We start from the raw sequence: 18097 nt of genomic DNA, 5'->3' as shown, positions 1-18097 counted from the left end.
TTCAAACTAGCGCAAGCTTCGGCGGGAGGAGCTCTTCTTGCGGCGCCTGCGCGGAGGCCACCCTCGTCTTCTCTTTGTTGGGCGTCGGGGGTTGGGCGCCATTTTGCGCGGCGGCTGAGTGGAGGCGCTGATTGGGTTTCGGGGACCGGTGGCGGAGCCAATCAGAGCGGGACCCGAACCGGGGGAGCAAGGCACGGTGAGTGCGAGCAGCCAATATGGAGCCCCCGAGCGCCGGCCCAAGAGCCGGGATTGGCGGGGCCGAGTGGCCAGTCAGAAGGCCGCGCGCGGGCTAAGGCTGGGCGAGCGCTGGGGCAGCGAGTGGACGTGGCCCGTTGGGCGCCTGGATCGTTCTCTGAGGCGGGATGGGGTAGCCGGGAGGGTCACCCCAATGGGGAGAGGACGAGGAGGGATAGTGCGTGCCGTTCCGCCCTTGGCGCGGTGCTCCCGGGGCCGCCGGAGAAACCTCTGGGATGCCCTTTTGTGGCCCTCGCTGGGTTGGGGGTGAGGTTGCTGAGGAGGAAAGTGTGGGGAGCCCAGGAGAAGTCGCGTTATGGGGGTGGCTTTCCTGGAAGGGGGAAAGCGGCCTCCGGTTCTCCCTCCAAGCTGACACGGCTGTGCCCAGTATGGGACTCGTCACCCTGCGTGTGGCTGCCTACCACTGCCCAACGAGGTCAGTTTTGCTCGGACGCTGATCACGACAACCTAAGACCAAAGGGCTCAGGGTCCCATGCGAACCCTTTCCTGCCAGTTTCTGGGCCCAGCTCTGGCCTTTGTCATAAAAAAGTACTCTTCGCTGAGACCCAGTACTGCAAGTGATAGGGCCTTTCGCTACACAAAGGCAGGCATCTCTCCCTTATTTGTCATGCTAGATTTCAGTATCTTTTAATAGCGTGTATTCTTCTCTCATATTAGAAATTTAGTATCTACTGTATTTTTTGTGAATTTGATGAGGTGAGCTGGCTTTGTGATATCCTTCCTACAGCAAAAACCAAAACTTCTGCATTAAACTTCATCCTAGCTGACATGTTTGCATTACAAAGGAGTGATCTGTCATCTGCCCGAATTACATGTTTGCAGTTCAATTATTTTTCCATTGGGTTTTGTGATAATGATTTCATTATCCTATGAATGACGTAAGAATGAAATCTAGTAGAAATCAATGAAGTTTCTTATACCTACATTATATGATTATTTATGATATACCTACGCATTATATGATTATTTAGGGTTGAACTGTAAGTGATGGGAGCTATATGTATTCTCTGATATGTACAGTATATAACTTCAGAATTCTAGTTAAACTTGGAGAAGCGTTCTTTTAAAAGGTGCTCATGAGGAAAGCTATTAACCATAGCTGTAGGCAATTGATAGACATTCCCAACATGATATTCAGGCAATGTTTTTCTTGCTTTTTTGCCTTCAAGATGTAGTGCAGTAATGTTATCAAGCTTTTCTTGGCCATGTTTATTGATCTTTGTGTTGATCTTAGAGAATGTAAGAATTGAAATTTAAAATGTAATCCACACTGGGTTGTGGCAGTAGATGGTTACCAGGTACCCGATCTATCTTCATAAGGTGAGAAATCTGCAACATTTTTCTGCTGGAAACAAAGAAAGAGGTGAAGACTTGGCGGTAATAGGAAGCGTCACATTCATCCAATATCTAAGGCCTCCTTTGAAATCTCAGCTGAAACACAGTTGGCATATATTTTGTATGAATTTAGTTACCTGGTTTAATACAATATATGCACTTTGTGCACCTGCCATCTTTTGGGGGTCCTGCTTTCCAAATTTTGTCCAAATCAATGCATGGGCAGGGCATTCCACCCTTGCTCATCAGCTATGCTGGAGATCATCTGGATGAGGCGGAAGTGTCCCTCCAGGGAGCTCAAGTTATCAGCAAGGGAGTACCTCAGTGCACCCACCCAAACAGTTGACAGGCTACTACTGCTGGAAATAGTGGAAATACATCGAGGAGGGGCAGGGCTGAACTGACATAGGGTTCATTGGATTATCTCAGCCTAGCAAGTGGCTCAACAACCTTCTCCCTTACTAGCATGAGCAGTAGGGCTGTGGATACAGCAGAGGCTAGGCTGCTGCCTTAAGCCTGCTATACAGGTGTTTGGATTGCTTCCTTAGCCAACTCCAAGATTAATCCTGAGGTGATGTGAACACTTCAGAAAAACTGAAGTGTCACCCAAATAATACTATCACACCTTTCTGATCCTGCTGTTGCTTGTTCACAATTTACTTTGCAGCTTGGCTCTGCTGGAGGTTGCTCTGCTGCCAATTGGTTAGTGTGAGTTTAAGCTTAAAGTAAATTTATGTCTTCTTATCTCCAGCTTTCAGTTTCCAGCTGGGTTTGATTGCCTGCCTTTGACAGTGGTTTTCTCCTAGCCCTGCTTGGGTTCCAGACAGCAGTAATGCTGAGGGGAAAAGAAGAAGTAGGTAGATCAGCATGCAGATATTCAGCATGGCATGGAAGTCAGGGAAGAAGGTACAGGAGACTCCATTGTTGGAGTTGCTTCCAGGTTACCATAGAAGCAGAAGCAGTAAGTCCATTCTAACATTAGTTGTGCAGCATGGAACCCCCTGAAAGGTGACTCTTTACTCACTGCTAATGTATCATCAGGAGGCCCACAACACATGAGCAGAATCTGCAATGGACTCCTTCTCAGATGAGTATTGCCCCAATTTTGGGAAGATTTCTGCTATGTAGTCTTGTGCTTGTGATGTTACCTGTAGGACAGAAAAGCCCTGCTGGTGGTGCAGCTTCCACAGTTGAGTAGCACTGGAACAGGGCTAGGAGAGCATGCATTCCATCCCCACCCCAATCCCTATTGCCTGAAACATCGCTTCTGGCAATCCTTGCTTCGAATTCTCTGTTGCATCAACTTGGGTGCAATTCTTGTTGAAAGCATTAGAAATATTTGCAACAGGGCATTTTGGAGAGAAAATTACAGAGTGTGTTATAAACTTTATTACTTTGAAATACTTTAGAATGCAGTCTGTCACCTGGTGTGGTGGTGGTGGCTGTATCTGAATTTTCAGATAGGAAATTGTTGGATAGGTTGTTGGGTTAAGGCCATGGAAATAGTGTTTTGTGTTTTAAATTGTAAATGTTGCTTAATACTGCAGTTTCGACACAGTGTACCATAAGATCAGAAAACTCAAAAAATGCCTACGGAAACCATATTAACTAAACACCAGATGTTCAATAGGGAGGGGTCCTACCTGATCCCATCCTGGAGGAAGCACCACAGAATTGGTTCAACCTATTGAAAACACAGTTCCTGGTGGTTGAAGATGTGTATCTGAACCATTAGTGGGAAAGGCATTAACAGTGAATCTCTCAAAGACCTCAGTGACTGGTCAGGAATACAACGTATTGGGGTTCTTAAGGTATCCTTGTTCCAAGTTGTAAAGAGTCTTGTAAATAAAATTTATTTATTTATTTTTTTAAAAAAGTATGACATCCCTTCATCAGAAGACCACAGGATAGTTTGCAACATACAACACAAATGTAGCATAGTATTTGCAGAGCATAAACATCAAATTAATTCTATAAATGCAATCCTAATAATTAGAGATACACAATAAATACAGTTACAGGTAGGTAGCCGTGTTGGTCTGCCATAGTCAAAACAAAATAAAAAAATTCCTTCCAGGAATTGCTACTGGAACAATTTTTTTTATTTTTTATTTTTTTTTGACAATAAATACAGATTATCTCAGCAGCATAAAAGGAGAAGAACGGAGTATCTAATATACAAAAACAGCACAAAAATACAGAATGACAGGATCTTGTGGTATGCAGATTATATGAAATGTCCAGGCAACAATCTGGGTATGCAGAATCCAAAATCTTTTATGCCTAAGGTGCTTTTAAGTGAAAAATTTAAGCCAAACTGTAAAGAAAACAAAAATGAAACTTGACCATTTAAGAAAGATGAAAGCTTGTCTTTCTGAAATGTCCTTCCATAGCCACATTTGTTATTTGTATTGGCTGCACAAGTTATCAAATGTATTGTGCTAAAGTTTATTTAACACTGGGATTATTTGAAGGAAAGGAGGACTCTGCTCAGGTATCGAAACACATTTGTAGTTATCATAAGTGAATTCAGATCTTGATCATTGTTTGAAATCTCTGCTTTTTAGGTTCCCAGTTGAGGTCTGAATAGAGGATTGGCACTACAAAAACAATGGAGCAGTACACAGCAAACAGCAATAGTTCAACAGAACAGATCGTGGTGCAGGCTGGACAAATTCAGCAACAGGTGCGGAAAATTACTTGGAATGTCTAACTCATGCATTTGGTTCTTAAATTCTGCTTTAGAGGCCAACAATAATAGATTCTTCATTGCTAATTATTACTTTATTCAGAGGTGTGTGTGTGTGTGTGTGTTTTCAAAAACTCCATACCTGTTTTAAATATTAAGAATATGCAGCACAATAAATAATTGCAGGACATTTTGTCTTTCAAATTTGTATTTTTCCAATTTGTTCCCACCCAGTCCCCAAAGTAGTTCTAGTTTTTTCCAACAGTGTGTAAGCTGTTACTTTTATGAAATTTTATTATAGTCTATGGAAAAATGAATAGTTAGTGACTCAATGAAATCTTTGGTGACTTTTATTTTTTCGTAGTAGGTAGGTGTTTTCGTCATTTTTGTAAAGTTGTTACGATCCTGTTTGTGTAGTACTGTATTAAGATGTCCTTCAACCCAACTCTAAGCTTTAAAAGACAATGTAGCAATATGTAGGTAAGGGAATAGGTGCTCTTTTAGTATGAATTGGAAAATAGACTGTTTTATTTCCCTTTATCTTACCTTGCTACCATTTTCTTATGTGTATGTGCTTTATTCTGAGAAAAGTCCTGACACCACAATGTTAAGGCTGCACTGATTTAGGCTCCATGTGGCAAGAAAGTATTCAGAATTATTATTCAGAGTATAAAGGCCTTCAGTGGGCTATTTATTTATTTTGTGCTCCTCATGAAACCTGCAGCTCATTATAAGGAACTTTGAAGAGCTTTTACGGTATATTTATCCTGGGAGCAGCAGCAGTACAATGTTTTTCTTTTTTCAGCCTGTTTCTCAATCCAAACACTGGAGGTGAACCAGGTAGCTCCCCTTCACAGGACTCCTTGTCCTTCTCCCTGCAGTAAGGCTGTTTCTTGTCTTGAACTCTTCCTTTCCTCCTGCAAAGTTTTAAGCTCTTCCTGTTCCTGTTCCCAGCAGCAGGGCGGTGTCACTGCTGTCCAGTTGCAGACTGAGGCCCAGGTGGCATCTGCCTCAGGCCAGCAAGTCCAGACCCTCCAGGTAGTGGTGTCCTATCTGTTGTGTTTATGTGAGCACTGCATGAATCACCCCATCACCTCATGTTTGATGCTGTGTTTGCACTGGGGCTTGAAATAGGAACAGAAGAATAGTGGCAGTTTACTTGCTCTGTAACCGGTTATGGCTTATGCTAACTGTAGATACAGTAACATGAAAGATAACATGGTTGGAACTGACCTTGCAGATAAAAATGCATGCAGCAAGTCCAGATCCATGAAACTTATGCTTCGCAAATACAAAGATGAGTAACCCTTTCTTATAGCCTCTCTTTGGGAAGGAAAATCTAGATGAAATTATACATGTTGAGAGAGTGACAGATTCCCCTCACCCAGTCCGTTGTTTGAAGAAGACACACTTTTTTAAATAAATAAATAAATAAAAATCTTGCCTGACCAGTGTAGATCATGGATCATTTCTGTTCTAATCAGAAAATCTGTAAACTAGATTTTTTTTAATGAAACAAAAACAAATGACATCCATTGGAGGTATATTTCAAACCCTGGTTTGTGCTCTGTGAAATTATTAATGTCATTGTGAACATCATCTCATTTGGTTAAATATGCCAGAATAGCTGTGGATGTTTTTATTTCTTTTCGAGTGGTGTTGTTTGTTTCTAATTTGGCTTGAATTGACTTGGGGTTTTTTGCTTGTTAGAGCATTTGAATTAGAATTCAGTAATTTATTATTCTGAGTGGTGAACTAATTAAAATGGCTTGCTTGCATTTGCTTGACTTCGCCTGGATTATATATTTTGTTCCTCTTCTGCTCTCCAACCTGTCATTCTAAGACTGCGGAAAACTTTATTGTACAATTTGTGAAAGGTAGAGTTGACTTTTGTTGATTTCTACAGCAGATATGTTTGTCAAAATACATCTCACTTTAGCTTTCTTCTCTTCTGTTTTTGACTACTTTCATTTCCTAAATGAAGTGTAACTCTACATGAACTAGTCCAAATCCCATTTATTCATTCATAAGAATATTTCTTATGTCAAGATAATGGTCCATAAAACTCTGTGGCTTTTCCCTCACAGCACAAGCTAACAATTGACGTTTCAAGGTAACTCACATACAGGTGAAACTCGAAAAATTAGAATATTTTGGGAAAGGTCATTTATTTCAGTAATTCAACTTAAAAGGTGAAACTAATATACAATATAGATTCATGACACGCAAAGCGAGATATGTCAAGCCCTTATTTGTTATAATTGTGATGATTATGGCGTACAGCAGATGAAAACCCCAAATTCACAATCTCAGAAAATTAGTTAAAACAAAATTCAAAATTAAAAAATTCCTTCCAGTAGCACCTTAGAGACCAACTAAGTTTGTTCTTGGTATGAGCTTTCGTGTGCATGCACACTTCTTCTGCAGTAGCTACTCAATCCATAACACCTGCAAAGGGTTCCTGAGCCTTTAAATGGTCTCTCAGTCTGGTTCAGTAGGAATCACAATCATGGGAAAGGCTGCTGACCTGACAGTTGTGCAGAAAACCATCATTGAGACCCTCCATAAGGAGGGAAAGCCTCAAAAGGTAATTGAAGAAGAAGTTGGATGTTCCCAAAGTACTGTATCAAAGCACATTAATGGAAAGTTATGCGGAAGAATCTATGGGGCATTGCCAAGAGAAAGATGAGAGACGTGAGACCGAGCAATGCAGAAGAGCTGAAGGCCGCTATTGAAGCATCCTGGTCTTCCATTAACACCTCAGCAGTGCCACAGGCTGATAGCATCCATGCCACGCCACATTGATGCAGTAATTGATGCAATAGTAGCCCAAACCAAGTACTGAGCACATATGCATGCTTCTACTTTTCAGAGGTCCAATATTGTTCTATTTGCAATCCTTGTTTTGCTGATTTCATTTAATATTATAATTTTCTGAGATTGTGAATTTGGGGTTTTCATCAGCTGTATGCTGCAATCATCACAATTATGACAAATAAAGGCTTCACATCTCTCGCTTTGCATGTCATGAGTCTATCTCATATATTAGTTTCACCTTTTAGGTTGAATTACTGAAATACATGAACTTTTCCATGATACTCTAATTTTTCGAGTTTCACCTGTAGTAATCAAAGCTCCTAAAGACAAATTAGAGTACTATATGTGTCATACTCCATTCTCATAATTTAAAGGGACTACTTGGAAATGTTTGCCAATTCACTACTGAGTTCATGTATTGCTATTGACATATACAACCTCAAACAACCTTGGACCAGGATGCCTAGCAGATCTCCTCCCCCTATACAGACCCATGATCAGTTTGTTAAGATCTTCCTGGTTATAACACAAATCAGTGGAATGCCACCTTTTGACATCAAAAAGGCTGGCCTTCTGGTTGAGACATCTTCCCACCTGCAGTCCATGAGCTGGAAAGTAGGTATATTTAAATGCTTATTGAAAACACACTTTTATGCAGGCTTCCCCTGGATTCTAAAGTTTACTGCCCTGTTCTGTTGATAGGTATATTAAGCGATCTAGTTATTTATTTTTATGGTTAGTAATATTTTGCTCTGGATATTTTCTTTAAACCTCTTGGGGTTCATTTATATTAAATGATATAAAATATTACTTAAAAATCATATCATATCCAGTTTATTAATACCGGTACTTATTTACTATGTGAGTTGCCTGGATACCTCAGTGATTAGGTAGTGTTTGTCTCTCCCCAGAGCTCTGGTTGCTTCATGTTGCAATCTGCTACATAAGACAGGGGCAGAGGTTAAAACACTCTTGGTCTTCCTTTTTTCCAACATGGCTGAGGGCAGAACTACATGTTACAGACAATGTGGAGCTACTGCCAAGAACAGTGAAGTGAGATCCAGCCTGTGAAAGCTAATATCAGCTTTCATAAATGTGGTGCCTTCAAGCTGTTTTCACCTACAACTTGCATCATTGGGCTGGTGGGAGTTGTAGTCTACAGCATCCTTTGAACACCAGGTTGACAAAGGCTGCCTTGTGCTGCAATACATTTGATGTGCTGAGGGATATGATATTGTTTAATGAGTTAGTGAGATATGCAAACTTGAGTTCCTTACAATGTTTCAGGTCTCTGGCTATATAGGCCATTTGCTTTATATTTTATCAGCATAGCCATTGGTGGTGAATTATTTCTTTCTCTTAGATTTGATGTAATTGTGCATTTGAGAAATTCCTTGAACCAATCATTTTAAAGTCATCAGTGCTGGAAGTTTGAGCCTGAGGTGATGCATGAACGAAACTTCATTACTGCTGTGTTTGGGGCCTTCTGCACAATGCTTGAACGGTAGATCATCATGCATGATGCAAGAGGCTTATTGGACTTCTATTTCATAGAAATTATTCATTTCTTTAGGTCCAGGGCCAGCCACTGATGGTACAAGTGAGTGGAGGCCAACTGATCACATCAACTGGTCAGCCAATCATGGTACAGGCTGTACCTGGGAGTCAAGGTCAGACCATTATGCAAGTTCCAGTTTCAGGATCACAAGGACTTCAGCAGGTCAGTATGCCCAAATCTATGAGCTGTAATAAAAGCCAGCAGTGGCTTGCTGGATACCACAAGGAAGCTCACTAAGCACATTAACGAAGGCAGCCGTCACTTCCTGTTTGACCTCATCATCTGGTGATCAGATATATGATGCTGCTGATCACACAGGCTCTATTCTTCATTGTCTTAGCTAGCAGCTATTGGTATTCTTGATGCATTAGTTTAATTCCTTTTAAGAACCATCTGTGCTGCTGGGGGCAAATACAATATGGGAATTATGTGTGTGTGAAGAAATACTTCCTACAAAAATATGATATATAATAGAATTATATTACAGGAAATTGGCTTTAGAAGGGACCTTCATTCCTTAACATAATTTTAGCTGTGTTTCATACAGTAGTATTTGTGTAAAGTCACAGCAATTTTTAGCAGGTTTTGCATTGTGAGCGTTGCTCCTGAATTGCACCCCTTCATAGTAACATCTCCAATGTACCTTGCTTTGCAGAAATTAATGGATTTCATAAATTTTAGTTTCTTGCCATATAGAGGTGCATTCAGAAGAAATATTTGTCTTGCCGTGCTGAAATGATGGGAAGGACTTTTACTGGTAGAACCTTCCTATGTTAAAAATGAATGTGAAAACTGAATTATAGAGAATAAAAACTTTTCAAGTATACATAAAAGATTTTCCACCAGCCTGGAAACTAAATAACCCAGTTTAACAGCAAAGACAGCAATAGCCTAAGAAAGTATTAGTGGAGAGAACTGCTGCCACTTGCCCTTGTAGAATTTCACTCCTGGGAGAATGAAAGTTTTTTGTTTTGTTTTTTAAGCCTTCCTCTGATCCAGCTGTAGATTTTCTCTAGGTTGTTCCCACCACTAGGGTCCCATTTTTTCAGTTCTATATTAGAGGAAGACAAAGAAGTTGCCACTTTTCTTTCAAGCTGGTTGCTTTATCTACAATATTGTCTTGTATCATATGCATGGTCTTGTTTGCTCAGGACTGAAAGGGAGAGATTTTGCTGCTAATATTGAAATGTGATAACTGGCTCCTAGGATTTAAAAGTATTGTTCTAGCCCTCCTCTTTAATAGTCCCATTGTTACAGTCCTGATGGGGTATAGTAAGTAGCACAGACAAATCTCCCATCTTTGCTTTATCATTGAGCGCAAGTAATTTATGCCTCCATTTTAAAGGTAGCAGTACCGGATTTGGTTTTACATGTTTTGATTGTCTTAATATTATATACTGTTAATATTAAGTTTAGATTTATCTGATTATTCTGTCCTGCTGATTCTTCCTTTCACAGATTCAGTTGGTCCAGCCTGGTCAGATTCAGATTCAGGGTGGTCAAGCAGTGCAAGTTCAGGGTCAGCAGGGCCAGACTCAGCAAATCATCATCCAGCAGCCACAGACAGCAGTTACTGCTGGCCAGACACAGGTAACATAAAAGAGGAAGGTTGCAAGGGGCACTGAGGGAAATGAAACGAACAAGAATGCTTATCTTGGCACAGCTGAATTGCAGTGTGAAGTTAGGAAGTCCCAAGGCATTGTAGTTTTGCATTGCTTAGTGTTTCATCTCATGGGATGTTTTTAATTTGCAGACACAGCCACAAATTGCGGTTCAGGGACAACAAGTAGCCCAGACGGCAGAGGGACAGACAATTGTCTATCAACCCGTTAATGCTGATGGAACAATTCTTCAACAAGGTAGGAATTATATATGCCACAGTATACTATGTCACTTTCTTTTTTTTAAAAAAAAAAATACGGTTGCCAGAGCAGGATACATGCTGTTTGCTTTTTTATAGCCTTTAGACACCAAGGTGATGCCGTTAAAATTGATGAACGTTTTTAACCCTGTTTTGTTAGGATCATGGTACCAAGAACCTACAATTCTATGTTCATAGTTAGAACATTTGTATACTCAGGAAGGAGTGTGCAATTATGAAGAAGTGTGGGATGTTTACCCCATGGTGACTATTGTGTGGTTTCTGAAGTGAAACTCAAAAGTCCCAGTCTCCTGAAATACCAAAATAGGTTTTTATTTCCCTGAATTAAAATTGATCATTCAGAGATTCCAGGAAGAGCCCATGGATTGTATTAAAAAGTGTGTGCCTAAGCACAAATATGCAACCTCTAAGTCATATGCTTCTTCTTATAAATTTACACTTACACAACAATAGACCTCTTTTTCACAGAATTTGGTGACACAGATGAAAGAGTTTTCTTAAAAAAAACCCCACTTTAGGTAATACAACTAGTTACAGCAAGGATAAGTTAAGGAACCTAGATGTGCTCTTTGGGCAGCATTGTGTATACTTCGCACACTGAAAAATTAAAAACTATCAAAGTAGCAGACATTGTGTGGTGAAAGTTATATTCATTAGTATGAAATAATTTACTACTTATATGAGTTACCTGTACAGTCTTACAGCATCAAAATATTTTTTTTAAAAAAACCTGAAAGACCCTAAACATTTGAGTCTTCAAATTCAGAATCATGTGGATTTTTGGTTACAGTCCAGAAATAAATGACAGTGCAAACTGATTGTGAATGATCCTAGTTTCGCTTCATTTCATGTGCATTGTCAACTAATCTTCATTAAGAAGCACAGTAGTCAATGAGATGCTGTTGCTAAACTTGGAGAATCATGGTGGATTCTACACACATACAAAAAACTCTGTGAAAATGCTTTTTTTAAAAAAAAAACTTTTTGAAAAATACATTGAATTTTGCATAGCTCACTTTCACCATCTAGTGTCACATTTGTATATTGCACTATACAACACATTTGAAATGTTTTATTTTCAGCTGTGTAGATAAGTCCCATTTCTCAGTTATGGCTGATAGTCCTTGATATGCCTATCCTTCATGAATGAACATGCAATCCCCTTTTAAAGCCATCCAATCTAGACGCTGCTGCCTCTTGCGCTGGTGGTGTTAGTTCAGTTATTTGCCAAGGGGAAGTTAAAATCTTCAAACTCCATCTCTTGCATTTTTCACACTGTCTTAAGTCTTTTATTTTTGTGTTGTATGAGGAGCACATGAATGTGGATTAATCTATTAATATCTCTGAAAAAATAGCATTATCTTTTCAAATCCACAGGTAAACTTCAGGGCAAAGTGAATAAAATCCGAAGTGGGACTAATTATGTTCCCTTCATTTTTGTGTTTGTGTATGTTTTTGTTTTTGTTCCTTAAAGTTACAGTCCCTGTTACAGGCATGATCACCATCCCAGCAGCCAGTTTGGCTGGAGCACAAATAGTTCAGACTGGCGCCAACACCAATACAACCAACAGTGGACAAGGAACTGTAACTGTGACGCTGCCTGTTGCTGGAAATGTGGTTAATTCAGGTGGAATGGTCATGGTGCGTATTGCCTTTTTCTAATTATCCCATTTCTTTGCTGAATTTAATGCACTGAATCTGTGAAATAAATGATTTATTCCACTAGGCAGCCTTTTGCTTTGCTCATAATGGGAGCAGGGGTTTATATATTTTAGGAAGTTATATTTGACCTTTGGCTTTCTGTAATGTATATTCAGGACTACATTGAATTGAATATGGTGCAGAGAGATGCATTCATTTTAACTAATCTCTTCCCTTCCCTTGATGCAGATGGTACCTGGTGCTGGATCAGTGCCAGCCATCCAGAGAATACCTTTGCCTGGAGCTGAGATGCTTGAAGAGGAGCCGTTGTACGTGAATGCGAAACAGTACCATCGGATTTTGAAGAGGAGGCAAGCAAGAGCTAAGCTGGAAGCCGAAGGGAAAATTCCAAAAGAGAGGAGGGTAAGGCTAATGTTCATGAGAGGCAGAGAGAGATTAATGTTTGCTGTGTGTCCTTAAAATTGCCTATGTTTCTATTATAGAAATTCCTCTCATTTTCCTCTGCTTAGTTACAGTAGACTTCAAATATTTTAATCATACTGGGCTCAAATAACATGCTTTCTGGACTTGGCCACCAGAAGCTTTCTTCCTTATAGCACTGAAGCAGAATTAGTCCTAGGTTCATTTAGATATAGCATAAATTATTAATTTGGAAAATGTTGGTTGGCAGCTCACTATTTAAAGGGCTGTTTTCCTAGAAATTAAGGAGAACCACATCTGGTCAATGTGGAGAACAACTTTACACTTGCTACAGCTGATGGTTCCCTGATAGCCCCATCTACTTGAGGCATGGGGACATGGCACAGGTTGCCACAGCCGTAACTATTTTAAAACTGAGATAAATGGTTTTATTTAAATTTAATTTCAATTAGATTAAAAGTTTTAATACATGTTCTTAGAAGTTTAAGCAGGGGACTGGGGTGTTCTTTCCCCTCTTGGTTTCATTTGGGGGCAAAGAATAGGTGGGGTTTTTTGTTTTGTTTTGCGCTTTGATCTCAAGTCATCAAATCTTTGTTGTGGCAAAGTCCAGCTGAAACTAACAGAATAGGTTAGCAACAACTAAAGTTCCATTGCTTTCAATGACCTGGAGTGGGGCTTTTGTGTCTCGCTGTGTTTCCATGTTGTAGATTTGGAAGAGTCTTTTGCATTTTGCGCCTGTTTTCTGCTTATGATACAAAGTGGATGATCTAGCCACACACATGCGCATATGCTTACAACTTTGTGATTTTCTGTGCAGAAATACCTGCATGAGTCCCGACATCGTCATGCCATGGCAAGGAAGCGGGGGGAAGGTGGACGGTTTTTTTCACCGAAAGAAAAGGATAGCCCCCACATGCAGGTGAGCAAAACTTTGCTCTTTGTTTTAACCAGAGTTTGCATCCATATGCTCCCAATTTATTTGCAGCCAGTTCCAAATAAACCTCTGTGCAACATCTCTAATAACTTTGCTGAGTTTGCAGACCTAGTTTCAAAGTGCTTGTGATTCTTCCTGCTTCCCACTGAAGCTTTCAGAGAGATCTCCCAACCCTGTTAAGTTACAAGTTACTTTGGGTGGTATTCAATGCTGTCCATGCAAAAGCAGAACAGACTTCTGTTCATGCAGTAAGCAGGGCTTTGCTACACTCTCATCCCCTCTGCACACCTTCACTTTGCTCTGGAGATCTGTGGGACCATCAAACAGATTTTGTAGGGAGAAGAGAGGGTGGTGAAGGCCTGCTGAAGAAGTGGAAATGAGTTCATGCAATGTTGGATTTTGCCCTCTGTGGCGATGTGATCCACTTTAGAAAATACTCCTCTTATGGTAAAGACTAGAATTGATCTGGGATGGTTCAACATTTCAAGTTTGGGAGGCTATACTTTCTGGGACATATAACTGTGGGCACTGGTGCATACCATCTGGCACACAATACTTCTAATTTCTAATATACTCTTTAAAATAACATAATAATGCTCTTGTACAATACTAGTTGCATCATTATACAGACAAGCTTGTGGCCAACAAAACTGGCTCGAAGCTGTCGCTGATAAGATTCAACCCCAGTTTTAAAGATGACAAGCTAATCTGGTTTGTTTTATAGAATTGCTTTTACTTTTCACAGTAGGTGGGGAAGCAGTCTGACTGCTGTTTATTAGCTACATGGGCTGCATCATGGTTGATTTGAAATATTCTGATTCCTTTTGCTTCGGATAGGCCAAAGTCTATTAGGAGCTGTATGACTGACATGTTTCAAAATGTAAACTGTAGCACAAAACTCTTACTAGGTACTTCTTCCTTCAGAGAGACTCCTTTGGTAGTTTTGACACCCTCGGAAATGCAGGGAATGATGACTTGAGAGGGCTTTTAACCTAAGCTGTGCTGCGTTTGTCTAGAACTTTTTTACTTGTTTGAATTATATGATTAAGTTGCTGTAACCCATCTTCAGTCCTTATGGTGAAGAGTGGGTAAAAAAATAATACAAACCCACTTTCCTCCACATCTAGTTCAGTGCTATAGCCACAGCACTGAACAGTTGGGTGTCTACCTTAAAGGGCAGGCTGCTGTTGTTTGTATTTAAATGCTATTATGAAGAGGCTGCAGGTTACAAAACTGTTCTTTCCCCCCCTCCTCATCTGTATAGGATCCTAGCCAGGCAAACGAAGAAGCAATGACACAGATGATTAGAGTATCCTAACAGCCAGCTAAAGAACAGAGCGTCTGGACTAATACCTTGTCTCTCTGGAGCTGTTCCCTATCCTACCTATCAAACAAACTTCTGAATGGGAAAATTTGCCATATGCACAGCCTGTTCTCGTTTTAAGAACAAATGCCACACTCTCAGTGAGTGGTTTGTCTTAGACTTTAAACTGCAGTGGACACAGCACATGGAAACACCTATGGACCCACCCAGTTCAGACCAGGGAGTTGAAAAGTCAGACTCAACAGAGCTTTAACATCCTTGACAATAAGTGTGGCACAGCTTGAAACTGCCACTGCCTCAGCAATAACTAGCAGGTTGAAATAGGGCTAGTTACACCATTTGGAAGCCATGGCTCTTAAGCCACACAGGAATGCTAATATTTGAAGCAGCCAGAGCTGTCGTGCATTTTTTCCCTCAATGTAGCCTTCTTGGTCCCCGCTGCTCCCCACAACCTCAGATTTTATATCTTCCAGTAACGCATCTTTCCACTGCAGAAGCATCTTCTGTAATAGAACTCTTGACACGACACTGAAAGTTTTTCTCAGCGTACTGTCCTACGTAAACTGTCGCCAACTATTTGTGACAGAGTTAATCCATTATCACAAAGTATTGGGAAGTTAGAAGACTTGGGGTAATGCATGCATGTTCCAATGGATAGCAAAGAAATTGTATAGTAGCCCAGAAGACAGTCACAGGTAGTTGGGGGAAGGGGGTGGGGATAGATCTTGGTGTCAGAGCTAGTAATGTGTGTCAGTTAAAGTTCACTGACATGCTGTTCCTGCAGGCTGAGAAATGCACATCTTCTGAAATGCACATACTGCCGCTGTCTTTGGTGCAGTTGTTTCTCCAATATCAGAGCATTAGATACAATGTTGTGACTTGTGAGCATTAGTCAGGATGTGACACATACTTTGCTCCAACCAAACCCTATGTTGTTAACCCTATGTTATCATCCTCCTGTAGCTCAGATTGCATTGTCCATGAGAATTAACATGGAACAGTCCTCTCAAGCTTTTTATTTAATAATCTCTGTAAAATGGCACTTAATTCTGTAAGCTTCGTTTTCTGTTCTGAGGGACTTTTTCCTCATTTTGATTGTTTATCATTATGTTTATCATTATTGGATTGTTAATCATTACGAGAAGTGACAAAAAAGAAATGGAGTTTCTTTCTACCAAGAATCACTTGCTACCTTTTTCACTTCTCCCAAGATTTTCTTTCTTCCTTTATTGCTACTTACTTGGGCAATGCCATGAGGTCCAGCTAGCACTATGTTATGTTCTTTTATATTCACAGGCTTATGTTTAAGCCTGCATTGCTTACCGAGATTGAGAGTGAAGGAGGATTGGAGGAGGCTCGTCTCTGAAAGATGGGAGACGAACTACAGTAGCAAGACTGAGGGGCTGCATAAAAATAAGGTGCCTGGAAGTTGACTGTTAAGTTTTTAAGAGGGATCTCATGGCATCAGAACAGGTGTCATGATGTTTGGAGGTGGCTCTCCCTAGTTAAAAAAAAGTAGAAATCATTCGTCACTTGATTAGAAATAGCTTGGATATGGGCACCTTCACAAGGCCCCTTTTTCATGACATAAAAAGATAACAATTCAGGAGAGTGGATTTGAGAGAAAATAATTGGTACTAGTAAATCAGCAGAGATTGCTTATCCAGTGGACTAGAACAGTGCAGCTTTCAGATTGGCTAACTTAATTCCAGCCAATGAAATGTTAAGACAACTGATACGCAAATGGCAAACTCTAGAATGAGTTTGGTGAAAACAACGTAAAGTGAGATGTGGAGCAGAGTTTAAGCTATTTATCACCATGCTTTTACATGGTGTTCCAGTGCTCTAACATAAGTTATTGTAAGCAAAGATGTGCGCTTTTTTTGTATCAACTGCACTTATCCTTTTAAGCCTTTGTGCAGGTTCCATGTTTCTAAACCTTTTTGTTTTTAATCTCCAGTAGTCTTTCTGTTTGCTTCTCTGCATTTGCCAGCATCCTGGGTGCCTTTGATTACCATTGTAGTTTTCTTCAACAGGCTAGTGTTTCTTTTCACTGGTTTTACAATAAAATATCCAGTCTTAGTGAAGAAACAGTGAATACTTTTTTAATACTGTTTTTCAGTTGTAAATATATAAAGCATTGGTACGTTCTGAGATACTGATAGACATGGTGAGGAGGAAACACTGTATAGTCTGAATTGAAGATGTTTCTCCATGTGTTTCCCTTTTCAGTTATCAGTTTTATCACTGCAGACTGGGATGTTAAGGGAATCAAGGTTCTCCTAATTCTTTGTGTGTGTAAAATCATAATATGACATTTGCATCGTTAAAAGACCAAGCCATCGCTACCCCTTTCAACCTAAAAACAAAAAATGCTCTTTGATACCTAAATGTAGATGGTGCAGACACCTTTTTAATTTTTGGTCTGTAGTTAGGTTTTTCTGCAATGGTGTAAAATGTCCTGATAGGATCTATTATACCAATGGCTTAGACTTCATGTGTGTAGGTCAAACTTATTTCAAAATATTTGTTAATATTAGGAGTCTCAGACTGCAACGTGTTGCAAAATGTTCTGTTCCTGGATAAAAAAACTAAAAGCAGAAGTAATGCCAAGTGCAAACTCTTAATTGGAAATTAAAAATCAGGCTATTAAATACTTAATTGGGGATAGACTTAAGGGATAAAGCTGGTTTTGAAGAAAATCTAAATTCTTCTATTGACCTATAAAACACTGGAACATTGAGCCCATTTAAAGCGGTTTGATACTTAAGGGTTGGCGTAGAAACCCCCAAGGCTAAACTTCTTCAAATATTTTGCATGTAAAAAAAAATCAATTTCTTGGGTTGTGAATGGGGATTGGAGTATTGATATTTGTGAAACTGTAAGGCAAAGTTTGTACATAGTTCAAAAGTTTATAATTTTTTATGCTGCATTTTGAAGTGTATTTTGTCTTTAATAGATACAACTGTAAGTACTGTGTACACTATTCAGCCAATAAAATGTTTATAAAATATGCTGTTGACTTCAAGTCTGATTACTATTTATCATTATTTGTAATCACTTACAGTCTAATCACTCATGCATCATTTGGAACTGCACTCCTGCTCAGCAATTGAGAAGAAATAACTAAATACCAGAGCCAGGGGGTAGGGTATCATTCCTCCTGAGAAGGTGAAATGCTTGCCCTGGTGATGAAACAATTGCCTTAGTATGAGGTTGAA

General features: G+C 39.9%; 1 protein-coding gene across 16 annotated transcripts; it reads left to right on the top strand.

The window, feature by feature from the left end:
- Window positions 1-83: 83 nt before the first annotated feature.
- NFYA (nuclear transcription factor Y subunit alpha) lies at window positions 84-17890 on the top strand. 16 transcript variants are annotated; one of them, XM_033152577.1, is made up of 10 exons: window positions 84-196; window positions 4158-4276; window positions 5234-5320; window positions 8670-8816; window positions 10113-10244; window positions 10408-10513; window positions 12011-12177; window positions 12427-12600; window positions 13436-13537; window positions 14477-14563. In XM_033152577.1, the coding sequence occupies exons 2-10, from the start codon at window positions 4202-4204 to the stop codon at window positions 14546-14548; spliced, it is 1062 nt and encodes a 353-aa protein (XP_033008468.1). In that variant the 5' UTR covers window positions 84-196; window positions 4158-4201; the 3' UTR covers window positions 14549-14563. The 16 variants fall into 16 exon arrangements, with proteins under 16 accessions (XP_033008468.1, XP_033008479.1, XP_033008467.1 ...); XM_033152576.1 differs by lacking the exon at window positions 84-196 and adding an exon at window positions 254-670; XM_033152578.1 differs by lacking the exon at window positions 84-196 and adding an exon at window positions 255-670 and having other exon boundaries at window positions 5237-5320.
- Window positions 17891-18097: the final 207 nt, after the last annotated feature.

Source organism: Lacerta agilis, chromosome 6 (assembly GCF_009819535.1).
Source record: "Lacerta agilis isolate rLacAgi1 chromosome 6, rLacAgi1.pri, whole genome shotgun sequence".
Taxonomy (NCBI): domain Eukaryota; kingdom Metazoa; phylum Chordata; class Lepidosauria; order Squamata; family Lacertidae; genus Lacerta; species Lacerta agilis.
The sequence above is the reverse complement of the archived record's forward strand: the minus strand, read 5'-3'. Positions and strand labels throughout refer to the sequence as shown.

Bases quoted from the DNA above. Each gene is read 5' to 3' on its own strand.
- NFYA (XM_033152577.1), top strand. From the start codon at position 4,202: ATGGAGCAGTACACAGCAAACAGCAATAGTTCAACAGAACAGATCGTG. The intron at 10,514-12,010 runs GTAGGAATTATA...TGTTCCTTAAAG, and splicing joins TGGAACAATTCTTCAACAAG to TTACAGTCCCTGTTACAGGC. The intron at 12,601-13,435 runs GTAAGGCTAATG...TTTTCTGTGCAG, and splicing joins AAATTCCAAAAGAGAGGAGG to AAATACCTGCATGAGTCCCG.